Consider the following 20,506-nt stretch of genomic DNA (forward strand, 5'->3'; position numbering starts at 1 on the left):
ATCCTCCGATGCACTGGTGGAGGAAGACGAAGAGACGATGGCGATTTGGATACTATTCTCCCAAAGTATTTGATACCTAATCAAATAAATACATAGATGATAACGTATGATAGAATAATTAAAGAGTTTAATTGCCTTAGCCATTTTATCTTTACATAATAATGATTATTCATTTGTTTTATTATTATAACCAAGTCGCCTTTAAGATATAAACTTCGAACAAGTATAAAATCCAGGTTATTTAGGCTATAAAACGGGATAATATGCCACAGTTTTGCAGCTTCGAAATAGAATATATAAAAAAAAAGTAAAAAATGCGCCGAAGTTTCTTCGGTGCAATCGAGTTTTCTGTACAGTGCATAATCAAGGCCACCGAAAATAGATCTATCTTTAGGTGGTCTCGGTATAATACTGTATGAGCCGCGGCCTATGAAACTCTCAGCCGGCCGTGGTGGCCTGTGTTGTTGCGTTGGCGGAAGCACGATTATGGCTAACTTTAACCTTAAATAAAATAAAAACTACTAAGGCTAGAGGGCTTCAATTTGGTATGTCTGACGATTGGAGGGTGGATGATCAACACACCAATTTGTAGCCCTTTAGCCTCCGTAGTTTTTAAGATCTGAGGGCGGACAGAAAAAGTGCGGACAGAAAAAAATGCTAACAGTAAAAAGTGCGGACGGACACAGAGCCGGCACAATAGTCTTCTTTTCAGAAAGCTAAAAATCCCACTAGCAACAGTACTACCCACGTACTGATTCGCTGAGTCCTTAGTGCGTTGATTGACTTCCCAGGGTATGGATGGCATCATGTCAGCGTTGAGCAAACAGCGGAAGTTTGTAAGCGTGGAGTACAGCAGCAACTTCTGCCTTCTAATCCCAAATTGACACCTGGGATCGCCTTTCCCTGATGGTACTCGTCATTCTGGCTGTGCGACTGAGCAAGCAACTTTGTCAAGTAGCCTCGCTGTGGCTCATTCTTCCTGGCCAAATCGTTCGCTCTGGGTAATTTTGGCTTTGCTTCACGTTACATCCAAGCTGGTGTTTGAATTCGTTTGCCCCCAAGTAGAATGAATTTCGGTACCAATCTAAACGTGTACGTTCACTTGTGTGTGTGTGTGTGTCTGTCTGTATTGATGGCTGTGTCGGACGTGAAAGGGAATTATCCCTCCGACGCCTGGAACATCCAAGATCAATCAGCCAAACTTTCGGTAATTAAACGTGTCGCCGTCTATGTTGCCCGACCGTGTATAACTTCGGAAAAAAAGTAAAAAACTTCGAGGGCTAAGTTATCATCCGTGTGTGTTTCTCGATGTGAAGGTAGAACACCGTGTGGTAAAACTGCATGAAATAAAAAAAGAACTGATAATAATGTTATTTTTCTAAAAAATAAATAGATATGACGCCAAAGTTTCCTGTTGCAACGCCAAAAGAACTAGAAAAATATCGAGAAAGCAGCACTATAGTCTTAAATGGTATCAAAACATTCAATAGTATACCTAAAGGTGATAGGTATGCATATGCTGAAGTACTTATTATCTTAATGTCGTAAAAGTGCACATATATTTGTCCATTTGCTTGTGGAAGTGGTTATGTGTGCGGTGGGGGGGATGATATTTTCAAAGCAGAAATTCTAAGAACGTCATAAAGGATGTTGGAGGCCTAACAGCTGTATGCATCCTGAGAAGACAAAGCGCAAAGCGATCAATAATATAGGTGACCTTCCATAACCTCTTCCTTTTGTTCTGTTGTTTGGTTGGTTTTCCAGCATTCTGCAGATAGGGTGAAGGTTTGTCGTCGTCAACAATGAATAACACTGAGGCAGGAGGGAGAGATACAGACAGTTTGCTTTAGTGATGGAAGGTTTCGTGTGTCCCACGCATTCTGTAGAAACTGAGTAAAATGTCTGCCTAAAATAAAGCTAACCTTGCCATCACTTCTGAGAGGCGACTACAGAATGCCATGGTTTTCTACCACAAGGATATCGACGGTCCTTGAATGAAGCAGCTCTTCCGTCAGGTGTTGCTAAGCAAGTGCGTGAATACGCATTCATACCACCACCTCATCGTCATCTGCATCCCGGGAAGGCTTTGTTCCTTCATCGACCAAATGGAGGGAGAAGATTTCACGAGATGTCGTTGCAGATATGATCCTTAAGGGACTTTAGAAAACATGTTTGCGAAACCAGATATCAGGAATGGAAAGGAATATAGAGTTTAGACCAAAGGCCAAGAACTGGAACCTATGAGGTCATTCACCACAGGAAAGGAAATTGAAAGTAGGCAGGTTTGAAAGGTGTAACGGGAGAAAAACCTCGCAGTTGCACTATGAAATAATTGTTAGGAGAGGGTGGATAGCAAGGTGGAAGACAGGTAATACGAACGGAGGTACAGTAAAAGGAATGAAAAGGGTTGCAGCTAGAGGCCGAAGGGACGTTGCAAAGACCGTTTAGTAATGCCTACAGCACGACAGCACACCCTGTTGGGTGCATTGACGGCACCATACCCCACGGGGGAAACCAAATATCGCACGGGTTAATGTCAGTGAACGTTTTCTCGACAGTGCTGTATATCAAGAGCTGAACGAGCTTTCTTAGACAAAGCTTATGATACCGATACCCTTAGCATTAAAGAAAAACGCAAGTGTTTCCCCGAGACTCTGTAGTGGAAAAATTATGTTGTAGGAAGGGAGACGCGTTCAGCCAGTTTCCTGCTGTAATAAATATATTTATACAGCTCTAAAAAGTATATTTACGAAGGCTTACACGAGCAGGACGCGTTTATGGGCAGATCCCTGTTTCTGGACACTCGTCTTCTTAAAGAAGATCTTTCGATACAAGAGCTTTACAACGAGGAAGGTTGCAAAGATCCATATTGTATGTGAATCAGTGATAAGAATGCTCTAATATTTCACGTTAAAATAGACTTATGATATAGCTGAAAGAACTGCGTTGAAGTGAGAAAGAGAATACATTCACACGGAATCTATGAGTCTTCTTTTCACAATGGAGAAAGCTGTCCTTGCCTACATTCCTACATAAGGGAGTATAGTTTTAACCAGCTTTAATTCTTAACCCATTCCAGTAATCCAACTGCTTGCACAGACATTTTCGTAACATGTTCCCTAACGCAAAAATAGTTTATTCAAATTCAGACGGTAAAGTCTTAAGGTTTGTGGCAACCATAATCCTTTCATTAGGGACTCTAGTTCCACCCCTAATCGCTATTCCGAGAGTCACAAATAGAGAGAACTCGAGAATAGTAGCAGCCGGAGAGACAGCTCAAAATGTTTTTCGTGTTTTTCTTCCTTCCTTCTGCCGTATGCTTATCGAATTTTTCGCTCAAAAAATAAAAAAAAGTTTCCGGCGTCACTTGTCCTATTTCCGGAGGAGTGAGGTAGCATACACAAAATATAAAAACCATTTGTTTCTTTTGCATTTGTTTATGGGCCGCATGTTGAGTCTCAGGTTTCTCATTCCACAGATTTTGCGTGAATTGCTCGTCCAAGAGTCAACTTATCTGATCCATCTGATCTTTAACCCCGCCACCTTCGAAACAAGGGACTCTCTCACCCCTACGTTTATGGCAGAAACGTAAATTACATGGATCGCTTTTAGAAGCAATTTTTGTCACCACTTTTCGGAAGAAGTTCAAAGTCTTCATTCTTTCCTTCTTTCGTTAGGCAGAGGTTATTAGATATGAGATGCTGTGACACTGCACTATCCTGGGTTTTGCGGATGGGAGAAGAAAAGGGACGAGAGATAACGCGGAAAAGCTATTACTGATGGCAGGTTTTGACTCAGGAGCGGAAGGTACGGAAGGACATCCATAACTATATCGTTTTTGTAGGAAGCCTTTCGTATTAGCCTATACTTCAGCGGCATCAGTATTCATGGCTGTAAAACTACCTATACGCACACTAGTCATTTTTTTTAGTTTGTGGGTGACTTTTACATTACTATAAGGAACTGCTTGAGTTACTTTAACTCTCTGTGATAAACTGTGTTTTCTAACAATCTTTGATTCACGCAAAATTAATGTTTTGACCACCCAAGTAGAAGTTCTCAACATATACTGCGCACTACTCGCGTGCTGTACGATAAAATTACGTGATTGAAAGTTAATTTTACCGTTTGTAGGTTGCATGTTTTCCCATTTTTACTGACAAAAATGCGATATCCACCTCTGTGAATAATATGAAGTCACTGTTTTATGTAGGAAGTCAGTTATAACAGTAATAGTATTTTACCTCGATCAAGATCTAACGTCTTCATTTCAGACTCATTATCCACACGGCAAAAAATGAACGAACGTATTTTCCTTTTCCCCCCTATAGACATTTAATGAAGCCCCTCACTTTCGGGGAAGAATGACACTTTATTGAAAACGACCGTTCTCTGCCGCTCTTTGGAGGGGACTTTCTCAAAGAATATTTTCCTTTTGATGCTGCAAAAACTTACGGCTTCTTTTCGCGCCATCTTTTATAATCAGGACTTTTATAAGGTACACTGTAAGCGCTAAAGATTTAGTGATTTTTTAAAAGCAGCTCATTTGCTCCTGCATTATAATAGTTTTGATCACGAATTTACTTCTTCGAGAAATAATTATGCTATAAAACCTTACTATGTATATCCAGTGTTTATACCCTGGGTATCTTGATCACCTTGAGTTCCATCCCTTGAAAACAATGAGGATATTTGCTTCGTTTTCATCGATGATGGTCCTTGTTTTCTCCTTTTTTTTTCCATAATGTTCGGGCAGTTCTATATACCTGCTGTCATGAATGAATGAAAAATAGAATGAAAACTTGACATTTTTAGCAAAATGAAACTTTGTAGACTCGTACTCGAACGCATCAAACTCTGCCCCGAAGTATTCCAGACAACAATCCTTACATTTAAATTATTCAAGTTGCAAACAATAGCTCAAGCTATCTAGATTTAAAACCTCATCTACACAAGTTTATCATCAGCACAGAAGAAAGGCGATACTCTTCATTTCACAGTTTTTACAGTTTGCTATGAAGGAGAATCAGGCTGACGTCCCAGAAACAAAAGTTTAAAGGTGGACTTTGGTTGTTGTGAATGTTGCTCACTCCTCTCTCCTAAGTCTTTCCTTCACACTCTCAGCTTGTTCCCCAGAACGACTGTACCACTTTCAACCAAATTTGAACAAACCACCCTGGAATAAAGAGAATTCAAGTTTATTGTAGACGGTGGTGACGTCCTTTATCTTTATAAGGTGAAGTGGCTAAGAAATAGTGAAAATATTGTTGGTTATTTAAAAACCTTCAGCTTTAGAATCATTGGCCAAAAATGATAAAATTTAGTGAAAACTTTCTTATGACTTTGTTCAAACCGTGGGCTTCGGGTCTACGTTGTGCTACTTACAATAGGGGTCCAAAGTTAGATGCACTGGAAAAATTCTTTAAAATATCTTTACGAATAACAAGGCTACATTTTGTTAAACCGATATGCAATCATTTTCAATTCGTTTAGATTCATATCATTTTAAACCAAGCGGCCAAGGTGGGGCCACAATATATCCAAAGTCATACATACGAATATGCAGGAAAAGTATTAGTCCTACGCTTTCAAGTACAGCAGAGTGACTCATGTGCAGTGAGGCTCAGGGACCTCTCACTACATTATACAAAGTTCCATTTCTTTATCATATTTACCGCCTGTTTGTTCATTTTTTCTCTCCGCCTAGTATTGTCACTGGAGACCCTTTCTTGTGGCAAGGAAGGTGCCTGGAATAAAATCAGATCTGGGGCTGAAAATATGATAATCTCGTTCTTGGTATTAATCTTATTATGAAAATGTATTCCGGTACCAGACTTGTTTAGGCTACAAATTCTTTTATTGCAGTTAACTATTAAATACATGATCTTACAATAGCTCTCCTTCCGTGAATCTGTCACCCACTATAAAATTCTTCTTAACATTTCAAATGAACCCATCTCATAAAAAACTGCTCTTCAGGACATTTTAGACAGTGGAGTCCAGCAGATGATCCAAAATGAAGACTTGGTTACATTTTTCGCTTCAGAACATTTTATCAAAGAAATTCAGCGTTCGTCTCTTACGGGTATTCCATTTAAGAGGAACGCAATGCAGGTTTCGGCAGAAATTGATTTTTTTTTTTTTCGTCAGTTATAGTAAAGAAATATTTGGACCGATGTAAATGCCTGGACATTTAATATACACATATTCTTATGTTCTATCTATATATATATATATATATATACATATATATATATATATATATATATATATATATATATATATATATATATACATACATATATATTTGTATATATATATATATATATATATATATATATATATATATATATATTTATATATGTATATATATATATACATATACACATGTATGTGTGTATATACATATATGCGTGTGTTTTGTATGAGTACGTATGTATGTATTAGCATTATAATTATTTTCTTTGGTTCTCAAGGACACTGTAATAACCTTCCCTTCCCAATCTTAGTGCAAGTATCTTTCTGATTTTACAAGCTTCTTTTTTGTATATGGTTGAAATTAGTCAGGGTCAAGGTCCAGAGAAGATTAAGGATGACTTGAGCAATATCATTCCGATTTTATAAAAAGCAAGGAATTTTACAGAATGAGTTTTGCTCACCGCAATGTCTCCGTCTATTGTTTTATTTCCAGTTGATATTGTTTTCCTCAGAAAGGCTCCTCCAATAGAACAAAGTTACCGAACGGTCCCTGTCTCTTATGTTATCCTCGCCTCGTTAAATCTAGCGCTGAAGAACATTATCATGTGAGAATACCCAACAAAATTCATGATATGATTTCTTAATACCCAGTTACCTCAGTTTTAGAGGGCATTGACTTTCTTCCCTTCTGGTAACGAATTAAAGTATCACACAATAATTGTATTCCTGTCAGCACAAGAAAAGGCAAAATGTGTTTCTTTTTTTAATGATGATAAGAGAGTCTGGCAAAAATTGCCCGTATAGAGCTTTCTGTCTCTGAAATGGCAGTTGTCTTTCAGAATATCACCACTTCACATCTGGAATGTCACTTTCATGTCTGAAATTTGCTTTGTTTTCTTATTCGAGTGCGAAAAGGATTGCTGACAGAGAACGAAGACATAATCGGTTTTCCCTGGGACTGGGATAAAAAGGCTGGGCATGGAACTTGCAAGGAGCCGTTGAAATTCATTGAAGGTTTGAAGTTCGATGTTCACCCCGAGCAGGTCCTGCAAGACGAGCGCAAAAGACAGTTTCGTTTTTCTTGCGTTCGATATGTCTGACTTTCTTTAAAGACCATTGCAGCGATAGTGTTGAGTCATATACACAATGTATTTTTGATGTGTCCGGTATTAACACCGCAAAATCGTGTGATAAGCACAAAAAAAATCATTTTTATTTGTAAAGAGCTAATGGAATGCGAACATATAAAAATATCCTATGTTGGATAGACATTTCATAAGGTTTTTCCTTCTATAAGTCATATTTATATTTTTGTATGATTATATTAAGCGCTCATCCCATTCTTGCAGGATTGCCTCCTGCCCACATCATTTTCGAAAATAAATGATTTTAGCCAGTCGATTCAACTGCAGTTCATTAGAACTTTGCACGTCGATCAGCAATTGATGCCTGTTCTGAACCAAAATACACTCATATCGAAAAGTAAATGAGCAAAGTAACTCTAAGCCTTTATAAAATTGCAGTGAATCTGTTATAATCCGCCTACATGGATGCTTGCACCAAATCACTGCTTACTTATTGAACGTGAGCTAATTTTTGCAAAATTTTCACTGAAAACCGTTACCAGAATTTTGTGACATCGTATAATATCATTTCATTGTGCTTTTCCAGGTTAATTGTGATGACACAGTAAAGCATTATCACGTAATGTCTGTGATTGGTTATAATTTACAACGTCATTTTTTCTTCTTTTTTGAGTAGTGATACATTGAACAGGCCGATTTTCAAAGGGTCAGTGTCACACGGAGTTCGCATTTTTTTTTTTTTTCTCAGACAATATTCCATTCTCACAGAAAACTAATCAAGGAAAACCTGAGAGCGTCTGAAAACGTAATAAGTGAGTTTATTTTATTTCACGTTGGAGAAAGTTATTATTCTATAGACACTACATGGTTAGAAAGGAAACCGCATAAGGTAAACTAGAGTCAATAAGAACGGGAATAAACTGAAACGACTCTTGAAAGGGACTCCTCGCCCGTCAGATGGCGTTAACATCTACCGGATGCCAATACTTGAATGAGACGCAAACCCTTGATACTCTACTATTCACCTTGTATCACAGCTCTGTCTCTCCCTCTCCAGTTCTGACTGCTCAGCCGCTTCCTAGAAGTAGTGAGTGGCTATCTTTGTCCTGTTTTTCTACCAAGGATAGTTTAATGACATGACGGGACTGAACAACATTTACTACAAATTTTCAACGATTTTTTTCTAACTTCTCTACGGTGCTTCTTGTACAAACTTTATTTTTGAAAGGGAGATTCATTCGCAACTTAGATTTTTTTTTTTACCTACAACATTTAATTGCATTATCATTTATGACGGGTCAAGTATTTAACCAAATTTTTTTTTTGGCTGAAGAATAGGTTAGACCGCTTGCGCGTTAACCATATATCATTGTTAAAAACCAGTGTGCTGTTCCAGGTGAGGTCATCCATGCACAAAAACACGACGAGGTGACGATGCTCTTCAGTGACATAGTTGGGTTCACGTCCATTTGCTCTACGGCAACGCCCTTCATGGTCATCAACATGCTGCAGAGTCTATACACACAGTTTGATGCTTTCTGCGGACAGCTAGACGTTTATAAAGTAAGTATTAAAAGAATTAGGAAAATTTTTCTCATATGGCAAACATTTTCTTACCATTAATCAGCAGTAACGTTTTGAGAATAATTACTGTTGTGGATACTCCTGGTGTACATGAGCCCAGGAAGACGGTACGCTGCGATGCTCAGTTGAAAGGCTCTCATTTTCCTAGTTCACCTTCGCGAAAGTTATTTCTTTGCACGCGCAGTCTCCTGAACAGGAAAACTCTTGAAACAGGCAACGTTATGCTATTTTTTTAGTCCTTCCTCTGAACAACGTGTGCGAAAGAATCCCTAAATAAGGCTGCCTATTCCTAGAAAAAGCTGCCCAGTGAAACATACTGTTCCCGCTGAAGTCACCCCTGCCTCTCATACGTGCACCAACATGCATGTAATTGGCTGGCTAAGAGCATTCCAGCTGCATCACTCTCTGACCTCATCACCAATGGAGGACATGGAGATATAAAAACAAAATGAGAGTGAAAAATAAGATTGGTATAGAGGATAAAAATACTTGGCGGGAACTATAGTAGGGAGTGGTCTGAAATTCTGGCATTTTGAATTCTGGTGACTAAGAAAATCCAATACGATAAGCAGTAGGCCTACCCAAGTCAACTAACCACGGCCACCCATCCACTCTAACAGCTGAAATCACCATTGCCTAATAGCCTATGATGATTCACCAAAAGTAGTTTACTTTATAAGTACTCTCTCCTGGAAAGATGGCTGGCATAGCTTTAGCGACTCTTATCCTCAGGAGTGACCTCCAACCAAAGAAAAAGATTAAAAGAGAGGATTCTATACAAGTTACTCAGCAGATTTCGAGGTACCACAGTCACAAACGCTTATTGTGATTTGTGCAAATGCCCAAGAAGGGAGAATAACTAATCAAGATCATCATAGAATCTCTGATAACTCCGTTCGAACCTTAACTGTTGTCAGTTAGAAAGGAGTATGACATACATTTACTTTTCTTTTGAATTCTTGCATGAAAACGATATGGGCAGATGGAAAAGCCAAATTTCAGTGGAAAATAAGAATTCTGTAATCTATAGTAAATGAGATACCGCATCACAAGTGGTCTGAATTATGTAGGCAAAATAATGACGTATAAAAAAAATCATACAATGTAAAGATGCAGGCGGATGTAAAGAAAAAAAAATCCTAAATAAACGAGAAAGGATTGGTGGAAGACATGAAGCTAATTTAAAAATATATATATATATTTTCTAAGGCAAGGAACACAGAGTCTGGGGCATTGCCAACTTTATGCTCGTTGTAGCTGATTAAGCTGTCGTTATGCCAGCACGGGCTCTTGCAACCCGTAAAAACTTTATATGGCAAAGTTGACGGTTTTGTATCGGCATGCACGCTGGAACGTGGTGACGTCGTGGTTGACCGGGAATGCAAAGGAAAATTAGCGTGACGTGACCTAGAAGTCAAATCATGATTGGCTGCCGAATCTTGGCGCTAAACCTAGATTTAACAGAAACGCTTCAGTGCTTGACAAGTGTTCAAGATCCATTAACCTGAAACTTTTCATCCGTCTGGCTCTGGAAGCTCAGAAAGAATGACATCAGGCCTTTAAAAAGAACTATTTAAGGTAGAAAGCCCAGACCAGATGAGTTTAATGGTATGGACTAAAAATGATAATCTATATATATATTATATATATGTATGTAATATATATATATATATATATATATATATATATATATATATAATTGCATGGGTTCATAATCATTTAAGCATCTTATATATTCGTTATAATCAACTGAAAGTTTGTACATAAAATACAACGGCTACAATACGCTCTCTGTGTCGCAGCTCTATGAATTCATAAAGTGCATTGCTTCTAAGGTTTTTATTTGCATTTATGTTGGCGATATCTGTTCTCGCATTTCTTCATTAAGCCGTGAAGTTCATGCACTCATGTTTTAACATCATTTATTTTGCATGACACTTTCCATTATTTTTTCGAAAGAGTTGATGGAAAATGGTATTTGATGAGAATAATATGTCCATTTAGCCCAGTCAGGGATTTTTTCCGGAGTACATACGGTTTCCAAGAGAATATTCTAGGTAAGAGCGTTTATCTAGAATACATCATTCTCGCACAGAATTATTATTGGGTTCTTTCTGGGCGTGAGGGAATGCATGAGTCTGCGATGCGATGCAAAATTTCATTCACATAAATAACTAGTGTTAGGGGTTTAGATCTAACAGTACAATAAAAGTGTGGACTAGGTCTACTTCTATAATAAAGGATAGGCTATGGATACTAACTTTCTATGATCTCATTTACCCTTTATCTTATTATCATTTTTCATTTGTTTGTCCTCGTATTGGGTGAGTTTCTCTGTCGTACAGATTTCCTGAGAAATAAAAAAGAATTTACTTATGTTTTTCATATAAATTGCACTTTCGCCTTTCCGCCGAGGTGGGGCGAACGGAGCTGGACTGTTTATTTGGTAACAGTCAAATTCTGATGATTTTTTGCACTCACATAGCGATCTCTGTTTTTCGCCTAGCACTGTGGACTTAAGGGCTTAGACTGTGGCCAAAAGTAAGAAATCAGATTCTGAGTGAAAACATTTAGGAAGACTGTAAATAATAGTTGTAAATGAAGAAGCTGTGGCGGTGATGCTTTCACACACACACTGCTTTCGGAACTTGACACTATCCCTATTGCCATTAGATTAGTTCTTTTTCTCGCTGTGTAGGCGTTTTGCACTTCGTTCAGTCGTTTGAGTTTGGAGAGAGTCTTATGTTCCCTTTCTACGGCTACATGAACTTGCTCCTTATCAGAAGTAATTTTGTTCATTGTAATTAATTTAAGTTACTACTGCGAATGCCCTTTAGAGAGAGAGAGAGAAAGAGAGAGAGAGAGAGAGAGAGAGAGAGAGAGAGAGAGAGACGCATCTAATCATATTCCTTTGCCTTCTCAGGTAGAAACAATCGGCGATGCATATTGCGTAGCTGGTAACCTTCACCGCCGTAGTTCTTGGCATGCTCATCAGGTGGCGTGGATGGCACTGAAAATGATGCACTCTTGCACTTCGCACACCACCCACGACGGAAAACCCATTCAGGTATCTCTTGCGTTTTTAATCTGTGTAATGTTGCTCTATTGATTAAGGAGTGAACTTCATCGCAGCAGGAGCAAACGCCGCTCTGCATCGTACATCAGAAAATATCGCGAAGGATATCATGTAAAGGATTGAGATAGTACTGTATTAGGAAAGGCAGCGTTTTACAGATATACAGTATATTGTAAGTGGTATATACAACTAATACGTAATCTTTATAATATGATGAGACAGCTTACGATGACCTATTCCTCTCGCCACACGTCAAAGCAGCATCCAAGGTATAGGCCACTTGTCGAATAAGTTACACACAGCAACAATTACGATGCAGAAATGAAAGTTGTCTTGAAAGAAATATATAAGGAAAATAATAGACGGTTAATACCAAATGCGCCCTTGAAAACATCGAGCAAAGAAACGGGCGTAGGTAAGAGGGGAAGAAAGAAAACCAAAGAGACATTTAAGAGTTCCCATTTAGATGACAAATTGCCTTGTGACAAATCTTCCTATTTTTTTCATGACAGCAAAAGTTGTTTGTCTTTACAAAACTGAATATTAGTTGTTACTAATGAAGATAAATAACGATGCTAAACACCGGTGTAGAAGTGTTTAGGGGAAAGGGGAATTGCCGACGATGAAAGTAATCTGTGAAATGAAAAGTACTTTTTTTTAGATCTTATGCGTTATACAAACCTACATAGATCGATGGCACACGGCCCTAGAAGGTCTTTTGTTGCTTCTGGTTATTATTTTACGTTGCTGCTCTTTCATTTATTCCGAACAAGGTCAGTTCCATTCTCATGTTTACTGATATGTGTTTCTGGTGCTAAGCAGGCTTAACATATTTTGCCTTACTTATATAGATGGCGTCCCCCTTTTTTTTTTTTGTTGTTTTTTCGATATGATCCTAAAGCCTCTTTCCCTCTCACGTTCTGTTCTTTTCTTTTTATTCGTAGATAATTCTTCTTAGACTGGTGCTTTCTTGTCTTTTCTTCACATTCCTTCTCTAGCTATTCCTTTTATTCGTTTTGTCCTGAAAATTGTCTCTTCTGTGTAATCCTTTTCTTGAAACCAGCCTACATTTCCTCATTAACATAAGGACGCTCCTCAGCTTTTATCTTTAAATACAGTACTTTGCTCTTACGTATCGCCAATAACTTCCCCTCAAACTCCTTCAAACTCTTGTGATCTGATCTGTAATACCACGTCTCATTTCCTTTCCCTTTGCTGGAGTTGTTTCTTTTCATTACTTTTATCCAAAAGCTAAATCTATTACAGAACTACTGTACATGTCCTCGTAAAAATGGTAGTAGCCGGCATTTATGGTCATACTTTTGTTTAAAAATTCCCATTTCCTTCTCATAAGCTTCTTACTCCTCGTAAAATTGGTAGCAGCAGGAATTTATTCTATATTTTTGTTTAAACCTTCCTGTTTTCTTTTTCTAAGCATTTTACTGGTGTTTTTTTTTTATCCTACATATGATATTTAGCATTGGTGGCCTCTTTATTCTGTAGTGGCTGTGCATTCATTGCGAGTTACAGTAAATCTAGAGCGCTCTTCATTTCCAACGTCCAATTTGTCGTCTTCCAGAACGTTACTTTATTGCAATCATGATATCTTTCTTCCCTGAAAGCAACCGATTTATTAAACGCAATCAAAGTATCTTAATGATGCCTCCATTCATTTTGTTAGGTTAAGTTAGGTTTCTTATCATCGAAGTAATTGGGTGTAAGAAACATAATGAGATTATTTTCAAGAAAATTTTATGATATGACGTCCCGCTTTTTTTAGGCAAAGTACCGGTTACATCTCGGGAAAAATGCGGCCCGGCCCCCTCTGATTCTATAGTAAACGCTGGTTACGTCCCGTGATAACACAGAATTACAAAGACAGATACTTAATGAAGCGTTTTATCCATAGCTGCAACATTTAATGAAAAATAACTACGTGCTGAGGTACTTGTTCTACAGAACGAGTACCTATTCAACTTTGCTACCGCTAAAAGAACTACGTCCATTCCTTGCAGTCACCATGATTCCTAATTTTTGTTACCAGAGTCTAAGAATGTGTATACATGCATGTGCAATATGTAAACATAAAGGTGTTTATGATTCTGATAAATTTCTAATTATTTTTACTGCCTACATATTGGTAGGAATGCAGGAGTTTTACCAAAGTAGGTTTCAGTCAAGGAAATGGCATCACCAAATATTCACAAATTAAAAGAACATAAACCTTATTCCTCGCTGACTGCTGTTCATTAAAAAAATGGTTGTGTTCCTTGGTTTAAGAAAGTGTGTAGCTTTTCTTCCCCTCGTAGATGAAAACCAACGGTCCATAGGAGTCAAGTCTACCCTGCTGTAGACTTTTATAGATTCTGAGGTTTTCAGCTTTGTGTGTGCGTTTGCGTGTGCAAGAAAACCCACGGCTAGGACAATAAGTCCGGTTCAAATTCTGTAATGGAAGAAAAATAAGCGATGGTGTGGACTTCCATATTTTAGTAATAAGCTTTTGTGGGAATATGATGTCTATTGTAATAAAAGTAGGAAAGGTCAAATTGCATGTCCAACAACGATAAAATGAGCTAAGATTTGTCCTGTCTCAGTAAAGGACAACAGTAAAATCATAACATGGATACTACAACAATACCTCTTATATAAAAAAGTGAGAGCTACTTGATGGATCACTTGCCTAGAAGTACAGCACTTGTCTAATGTAATATGAAAACATATTTTTTGTATATATTCATAAGAACTTACTGATAAATGTAACGAGGTGAGTTTTTCCTGAAATCATTCTAATCGACTACGTTTTTTTATACGCTTTCATTTAGCTTGCTTTTTTGTCTGTTTGTCTGAGAAAAAACTTGTAACTCAATTTTCGACTTGTTCCCTTCGTCCGATGGACTTGAAATTTGCATGGTTACTCAATCTTGGTGACAGTACAACCTTACATGATCAATAGGTCATTAGTGACCCTACAATGACTTACCCAAGTTTCTCAGTATTTGTATGAAGTGAATAATTCTACGGATTTTTCATGCCTTCTTTGACTCGGTAGAATAAGTTAATAACCCTACGTATTTTTCAAACCTTCTTTAGCTCGACAGGATATTTATTATTTCGTTAGCTACAATCATAAATTGGTTACAACTTCTGCCAAGACTGTATATCAAATAAAAAAATATAGATTTTTTAATTGACAAGTTTTTATTAAAATGCACCAGTGGTAAAAGATATTTTGAGATATGCCAGGATTTTTCATATTAATCATGCTCCACAAAATAAAGTTGAGTAAACATGGAAGAAAATGCCACAAGAAAAAATATTTTTTTTATTTGTAGAATTTCTTCCATGTTTGATGTCACTTTTTTATTTTTGTAGACATGATTAACTGCAAGAAAATCCTGGTGTGTCTCAAAAAATTATTTTTTACTTTTTCGTGCATTTTAATAAAAGATTGTTTTAAAAAAATTATATTTTTTTATTATTACTACTGATAGTCTCAGTGATGACTGAAAAAGTATGGGTAGTTAGTTGATGGTATTCCAACATGAAATGAAGCCTTATGAATATGGTTTTCTTTGTGGAATACTTTTGGTGAAGAGCTTTGACATTGTTGTTTCAGTCTCTGCACCTGAGGCCAGTGTTAGACTTCTCTTCGACCATTCACCGTCAAAGTCAGTGAGTTCATTCTTTTACTTTCAAAACTGGGTTTTATGAATGACTCACAATATGAGGATTTAAGCTATTTAGAAATGTATGGACATTTCCCATTCTGCTTGAGTTTAATGGTATCCCTCATAGTGTGCCATTTATTAGTTTAAACGGTCCCCAGAAAGAATTGTTTATGCTACTTAAGAGACTAAAGATGAACATTTTTATCCAAGAAGACTGAAAATTTCTTGCAATGGGAGTTTCCGGAAAAGTAAAGTACCCACAAAAAAATTAAATAACAAACTATCTGGTTGCAAACTGTAGTATTTAATATTTAAGAACAGTGCTTCTACAGAGTTAGTCCTTGAATCAAAAACCGAAGTAAATACAGACCAAGGATGCGAAGGACTTAAAGAATTATTTTTATAGTCATTCCTTATATTTTCTTTCCTGTGTAATAATAATCAGTTACTCCGTCCTTACAGAGGAATGTAAGCGTGCACATTTATTTCGTCTCTTATCTCATCTCTTACTTATAACTCAGCTTTACTCGTCCAAGAGATCCTTTTGTCTTTAGTATTTTACTGAGAAACTTTTTACTCCATCAGAGTTTGAACGGTCTCCTTCATAAAGGAAGATAATTACATTAGTGACACCTCATTCCCATAGACGGACAGTTCTGTCAAGAGAAGACAGCTCTCTTTTCAGGCGCTGGAATTCGATAGCAACACAAAAAGGACGGCGATGCCGCCTCTATCGCCGCGTTGAGCGGCGTCATTAAGGTAACGCCATTCAAGTCGTTGTCACCACTGACTGAGGAGGAAAGAATTCCTCGATGCAAATTCAGTTGTCATTTATCGACCAGTTTGACGGATTCATTTTGAAAACGACTGATCTTACTCTACATAGGTTAATCTACTATGAATAACTGATATACGTAATGTCAACCGTGAAGAGGAATGCAAAATTGTCACTATACAATGATTTACTGATAAGTGTTAACGTCTGCATTGTCCCCGGTTAGACTAAGAATAATCCAATTCGCCGTCTCTTATCCCCCTTCTTAAGCTATTCCACATCAAGGATTATTTGTATCAAAGTCAAACCATTTGTGAAATGCGTTGTATAAAAATAGTTAAATCATGCATGACTAAATTATGTAATGTATATGTATATATACATATGTATGTATTATGTGTGTATGTACACATATATATATATGTGTATGTGTGTGTCTTCAGACAGAAGAGCTCCTCTTAAAGTATGGAAAGAAAATACCAGTCAATTGTCACATGAGTCTAACTTTGTGGTCAGTTATTATAACAAATGTTAGGTCTGTCAACTCATTTGGCAGCTGCTGCAGTGGTAATAAGTACTACGTGGACTTGGCTGCTCTAGGAAGAATCGATAGCTTGATATTATGTAAGATGCTCAGCAAAACGAGTGCCCAGTGGAAGATCGGTAATTCCTTGGAGGGAATGTTCCTTAAATAGTCTATATATTTCTTCCACCGAAGAAGGCGGAAAACGCGCCTTTAACAACAAAAATTAGTTTTATCTCCTGGGAAGATATAGAAGTCACTAAATAGCAGGGATGGGGTTTCTAGATCCACTCTCTGTACTCAAGTCAAAAATAAACCTGAAAAGGTAGAAAATGTTAAGTTTCGAGGTTTTTAATGTGAGTGAATGCAGTACAGAAAGAAGGAAGGAAATGGATTATAATGGTCTTTACCAAAGAGTGAAAGCTTGAGATCACTGTGCTTAGTGTGGCAAAAGTAAAAGGGTAGGGTGTACAGGATTAGGTAGGACAATGAATGACAGTTTATACAGTGGCTACAAAATAAGCGCCAGGATAAGATATAGCATTGTTGTGCCAGGAGGCAGTTGTAGTTAGTAAGGAATACAAAATTTATTCTAATGCGTGAGTGGACAAATTAAGAGTATTAGGAGAAAAGTTGTGGTAATAAGCACATATTGTCCATATATGAAATGTACTGACAGCGAAACTGGTTTTTTTTAACAAATGTAAGCTTGCATGTCAGGAACTTAAGAATGAGAAACGTTGGTCTTGTGGGGTGACTAAAATGCAATGAAAGGTGATAGAGAAAGACGTTATGCGACTGGCAGATGGGGGATTGACATAAGTGAATGAGAATATTAGGCCTTCTGTAAGTTTGTTGTGAAATAGCCCTGCTTATTGGGAAATTTCCAAAAAGTGTACATGACAGGGAGGAATAGTGAGAAAAACAGTGAAAGATTGTTAGTACAGAGCAATCGAAAGAGTAATATTACAGTTAGTACAGAGCAATCGAAAGAGTAATATTACAGTAGGAATAGATGGGGTATAATTGATCATGATCCTAACAAGAGCATAAAGTTATTTCATTAGTAGAGTGAGGATCCAAGAGGTGGCTGTTAATATCATGACGACAGGTCAGTTTGAGAGGTGAGAACAGCACTGAAGAGATCAATGAAAAATATGCTAGGGGGGAAAGACACCGAAATAAGAGTTTATGGGGAACATGCAAAATTCAACAGTGGGTCGTGGGAGTATTTGCAGCTGTAGGTATATGGGAAGAAAAAATCAAAACGAGAGGTAGTTGTATGATAGGGGAAAAAACAGAGTACTTGTGCTCCAGTTGCATGACAGAAAAGAAGATAAATGTGTAAGTATGCAAGAAGATGAATAAGGTAGCCAAGAAGAAGACTTTGGAGATAATCTGAGCAAGTATTTTAGAGGGAAAAGTTATACTAGATTACAGTAAATGTAAAGCGAAGCAAATATTTTTAAGAGATATCAAATGTGTAGGTTAGAAGACAAAGTAGAGTTGAATGATGTATATGTGGGTGAGGAGAAAATGTTAGTTTGAATTTAATAATACTGCAAAACTGAACTGCAATTCTGACAATTAAGAAATTGAGCAATGGAAAGGCACCTGGCGAGAATTACAAGTGATTTGCTGCATTTCTATAGCGAAATTGTCAGTGAGTGACTAACCTTTGGGAAAGAAGGAGTCCCAAGGTATAAATAAGAGAAATAATTGTTTCGTTTATAAGGGGAAATGTGATATGTGAGACTGTAAGACTTATAGGGGCAGAAAATTATTGAGTATACTAGGGAGCTGGATACTAGGGAAGGAGGATGCTAGGATTTGGACTGAGAGAGTGTGGCATAACAGAAGGGTTGATATAGGAAAAGCTGCGTGGGTTTATATAGGGAAGAGGCCGTGTGACTCAGTTGTTTGTTATTAAACAGTTGCGTTCGATGTCTGGCAGTAAAAGTGAAAATTCTTTTTGTCTTTTGTATGAACCTATAGAAGGTTTATTATAGGACTGATATAGATGCTATATGAGGTGTTGTGAATGCATGGTAAAGGAGGGCAGTTGTTGGGAAGAATGAGTAGCCTTTACATTACAATGAAAGTTAATTTTGTAGTTGAATATTTAAACGTTTTTATGGATAGAATAATGAGAGAAGTTAGAGAAAGACAAGACATGTATGTGCAAAATTTGAGGGATAAGAAATGGTGTTATGAAAGGAATGTTTGCTGAAAATTCACTTTTATTTGCCAATAGCAGTTAGAAGCTGCAGAGACCGGTAGAGACTTGTAAAATTTTTTATTAGAGAACTAAATGGGAGTGAATATTAGGGATGGTACAGTAATTAAGGCAGATAGTACCCTGGAAAATAAAGAAGTGATTGTGGTTAAGAAAGTGAAAGAGTGAAAGTGGACTACTTGCATAGATGTTTGGGAGAAATGCAATAGATGACTGAAAAATGAGTAAGGACATAAGTCACAAAGAAATCGTGAAGCGAGGAAGAAAGTAGAATAAAGTAGAATCTCTATTACAGGTTGGAAGTGAGGAGCATTGCATGGAAGCAATAGCTTAGACAAGTGAAGGGATTATTTTCACTTCCATAAAGAGAGCTGGCTGCCCTCTTTATGGAAGCGAAAAGTTGGTATTAACAAAATGCTTACAAAATCTTTTGCTTGAGTGAAAACAGGAATTAAAGTGTTCTGACGTGGTGTGATCACAAGACAAAAGTGGAGGATGTTAGATAGTCGATTTTTTTTTCAGAATGCTTGGGAGGAAACAGTCAATGAGGCTGAGAAATTATTGGATAAATGATGTAGAAGAGGCACTGGGAAGGGAGGATTAGCATTTAGGAAGCATTGCGAGAGGCCATGAAAAACGGAGACAATACTGTATGCATAGGGATCGACGAGCTTCAGATAAGACTCCATTTAGGAGTGAGAAGCGTTTGCTGTTGTGAACGTTTTCTGCACAAGGGGCTCATCCTTAATTCAGCTGGTAAAAGATGAATTTTGCTGTCACTGCTGATTGGTTTTCTATGGATCCCTCTTTCAAAAGAAACAGAGTATTCTTCTACATATATTAACTTTTACACACACATTATTTCATTTACACACATACACATATATATATATATATATATATATATATATATATATATATATATATATATATATATATATATATATAATATATATATATGTGTGTGTGTTGTGTGTATGTATATTATATATGTGTATGTGTGCTCATAATAAAGAGATAGTAATGCAGCCACAAATTTCTTTTAAATGTACATGCATGGAACAAGAGTACTAACCCCATAATCAGACAGTGAACTAACAACTAGCAGTGTACTTCATCAATGTAGCACTTTATGTGAAACTTTCATGTGATGCAAATAAACTTAAGTGGCAGAACTTATATCATTAGGAAAGTTGCTTACTCTGAAATTTATGAGCTAAATTGTGTGTGTGTGTGCGTGCGTGCGTGCGTGCGTGCGCGCGCGCTAAGACGTAAAACTGTGATACAGACAATGATTTTATACTTTACATTTCACATATCGATTGCAAACAAGTGTTGAGTTTTGTATTTTTGATCACATG

General features: G+C 37.2%; 1 protein-coding gene across 3 annotated transcripts in view; it reads left to right on the forward strand.

The window, feature by feature from the left end:
- Positions 1-20,506, forward strand: part of Gycalpha99B (guanylate cyclase 1 soluble subunit alpha 2) — a 1,063,824-nt gene that overhangs the window by 1,034,166 nt on the left and 9,152 nt on the right. For all 3 annotated transcript variants that reach the window (XM_067098553.1, XM_067098551.1, XM_067098554.1), the window contains 2 exons: positions 8,680-8,846; positions 11,791-11,934. In XM_067098553.1, the coding sequence (XP_066954654.1) occupies positions 8,680-8,846; positions 11,791-11,934 (311 nt within the window). The remainder of the gene's footprint in view (positions 1-8,679; positions 8,847-11,790; positions 11,935-20,506) is intronic.

The sequence above is a fragment of the Macrobrachium rosenbergii genome, chromosome 55, assembly GCF_040412425.1.
Source record: "Macrobrachium rosenbergii isolate ZJJX-2024 chromosome 55, ASM4041242v1, whole genome shotgun sequence".
In the NCBI taxonomy this organism is placed as follows: Eukaryota; Metazoa; Arthropoda; class Malacostraca; order Decapoda; family Palaemonidae; genus Macrobrachium; species Macrobrachium rosenbergii.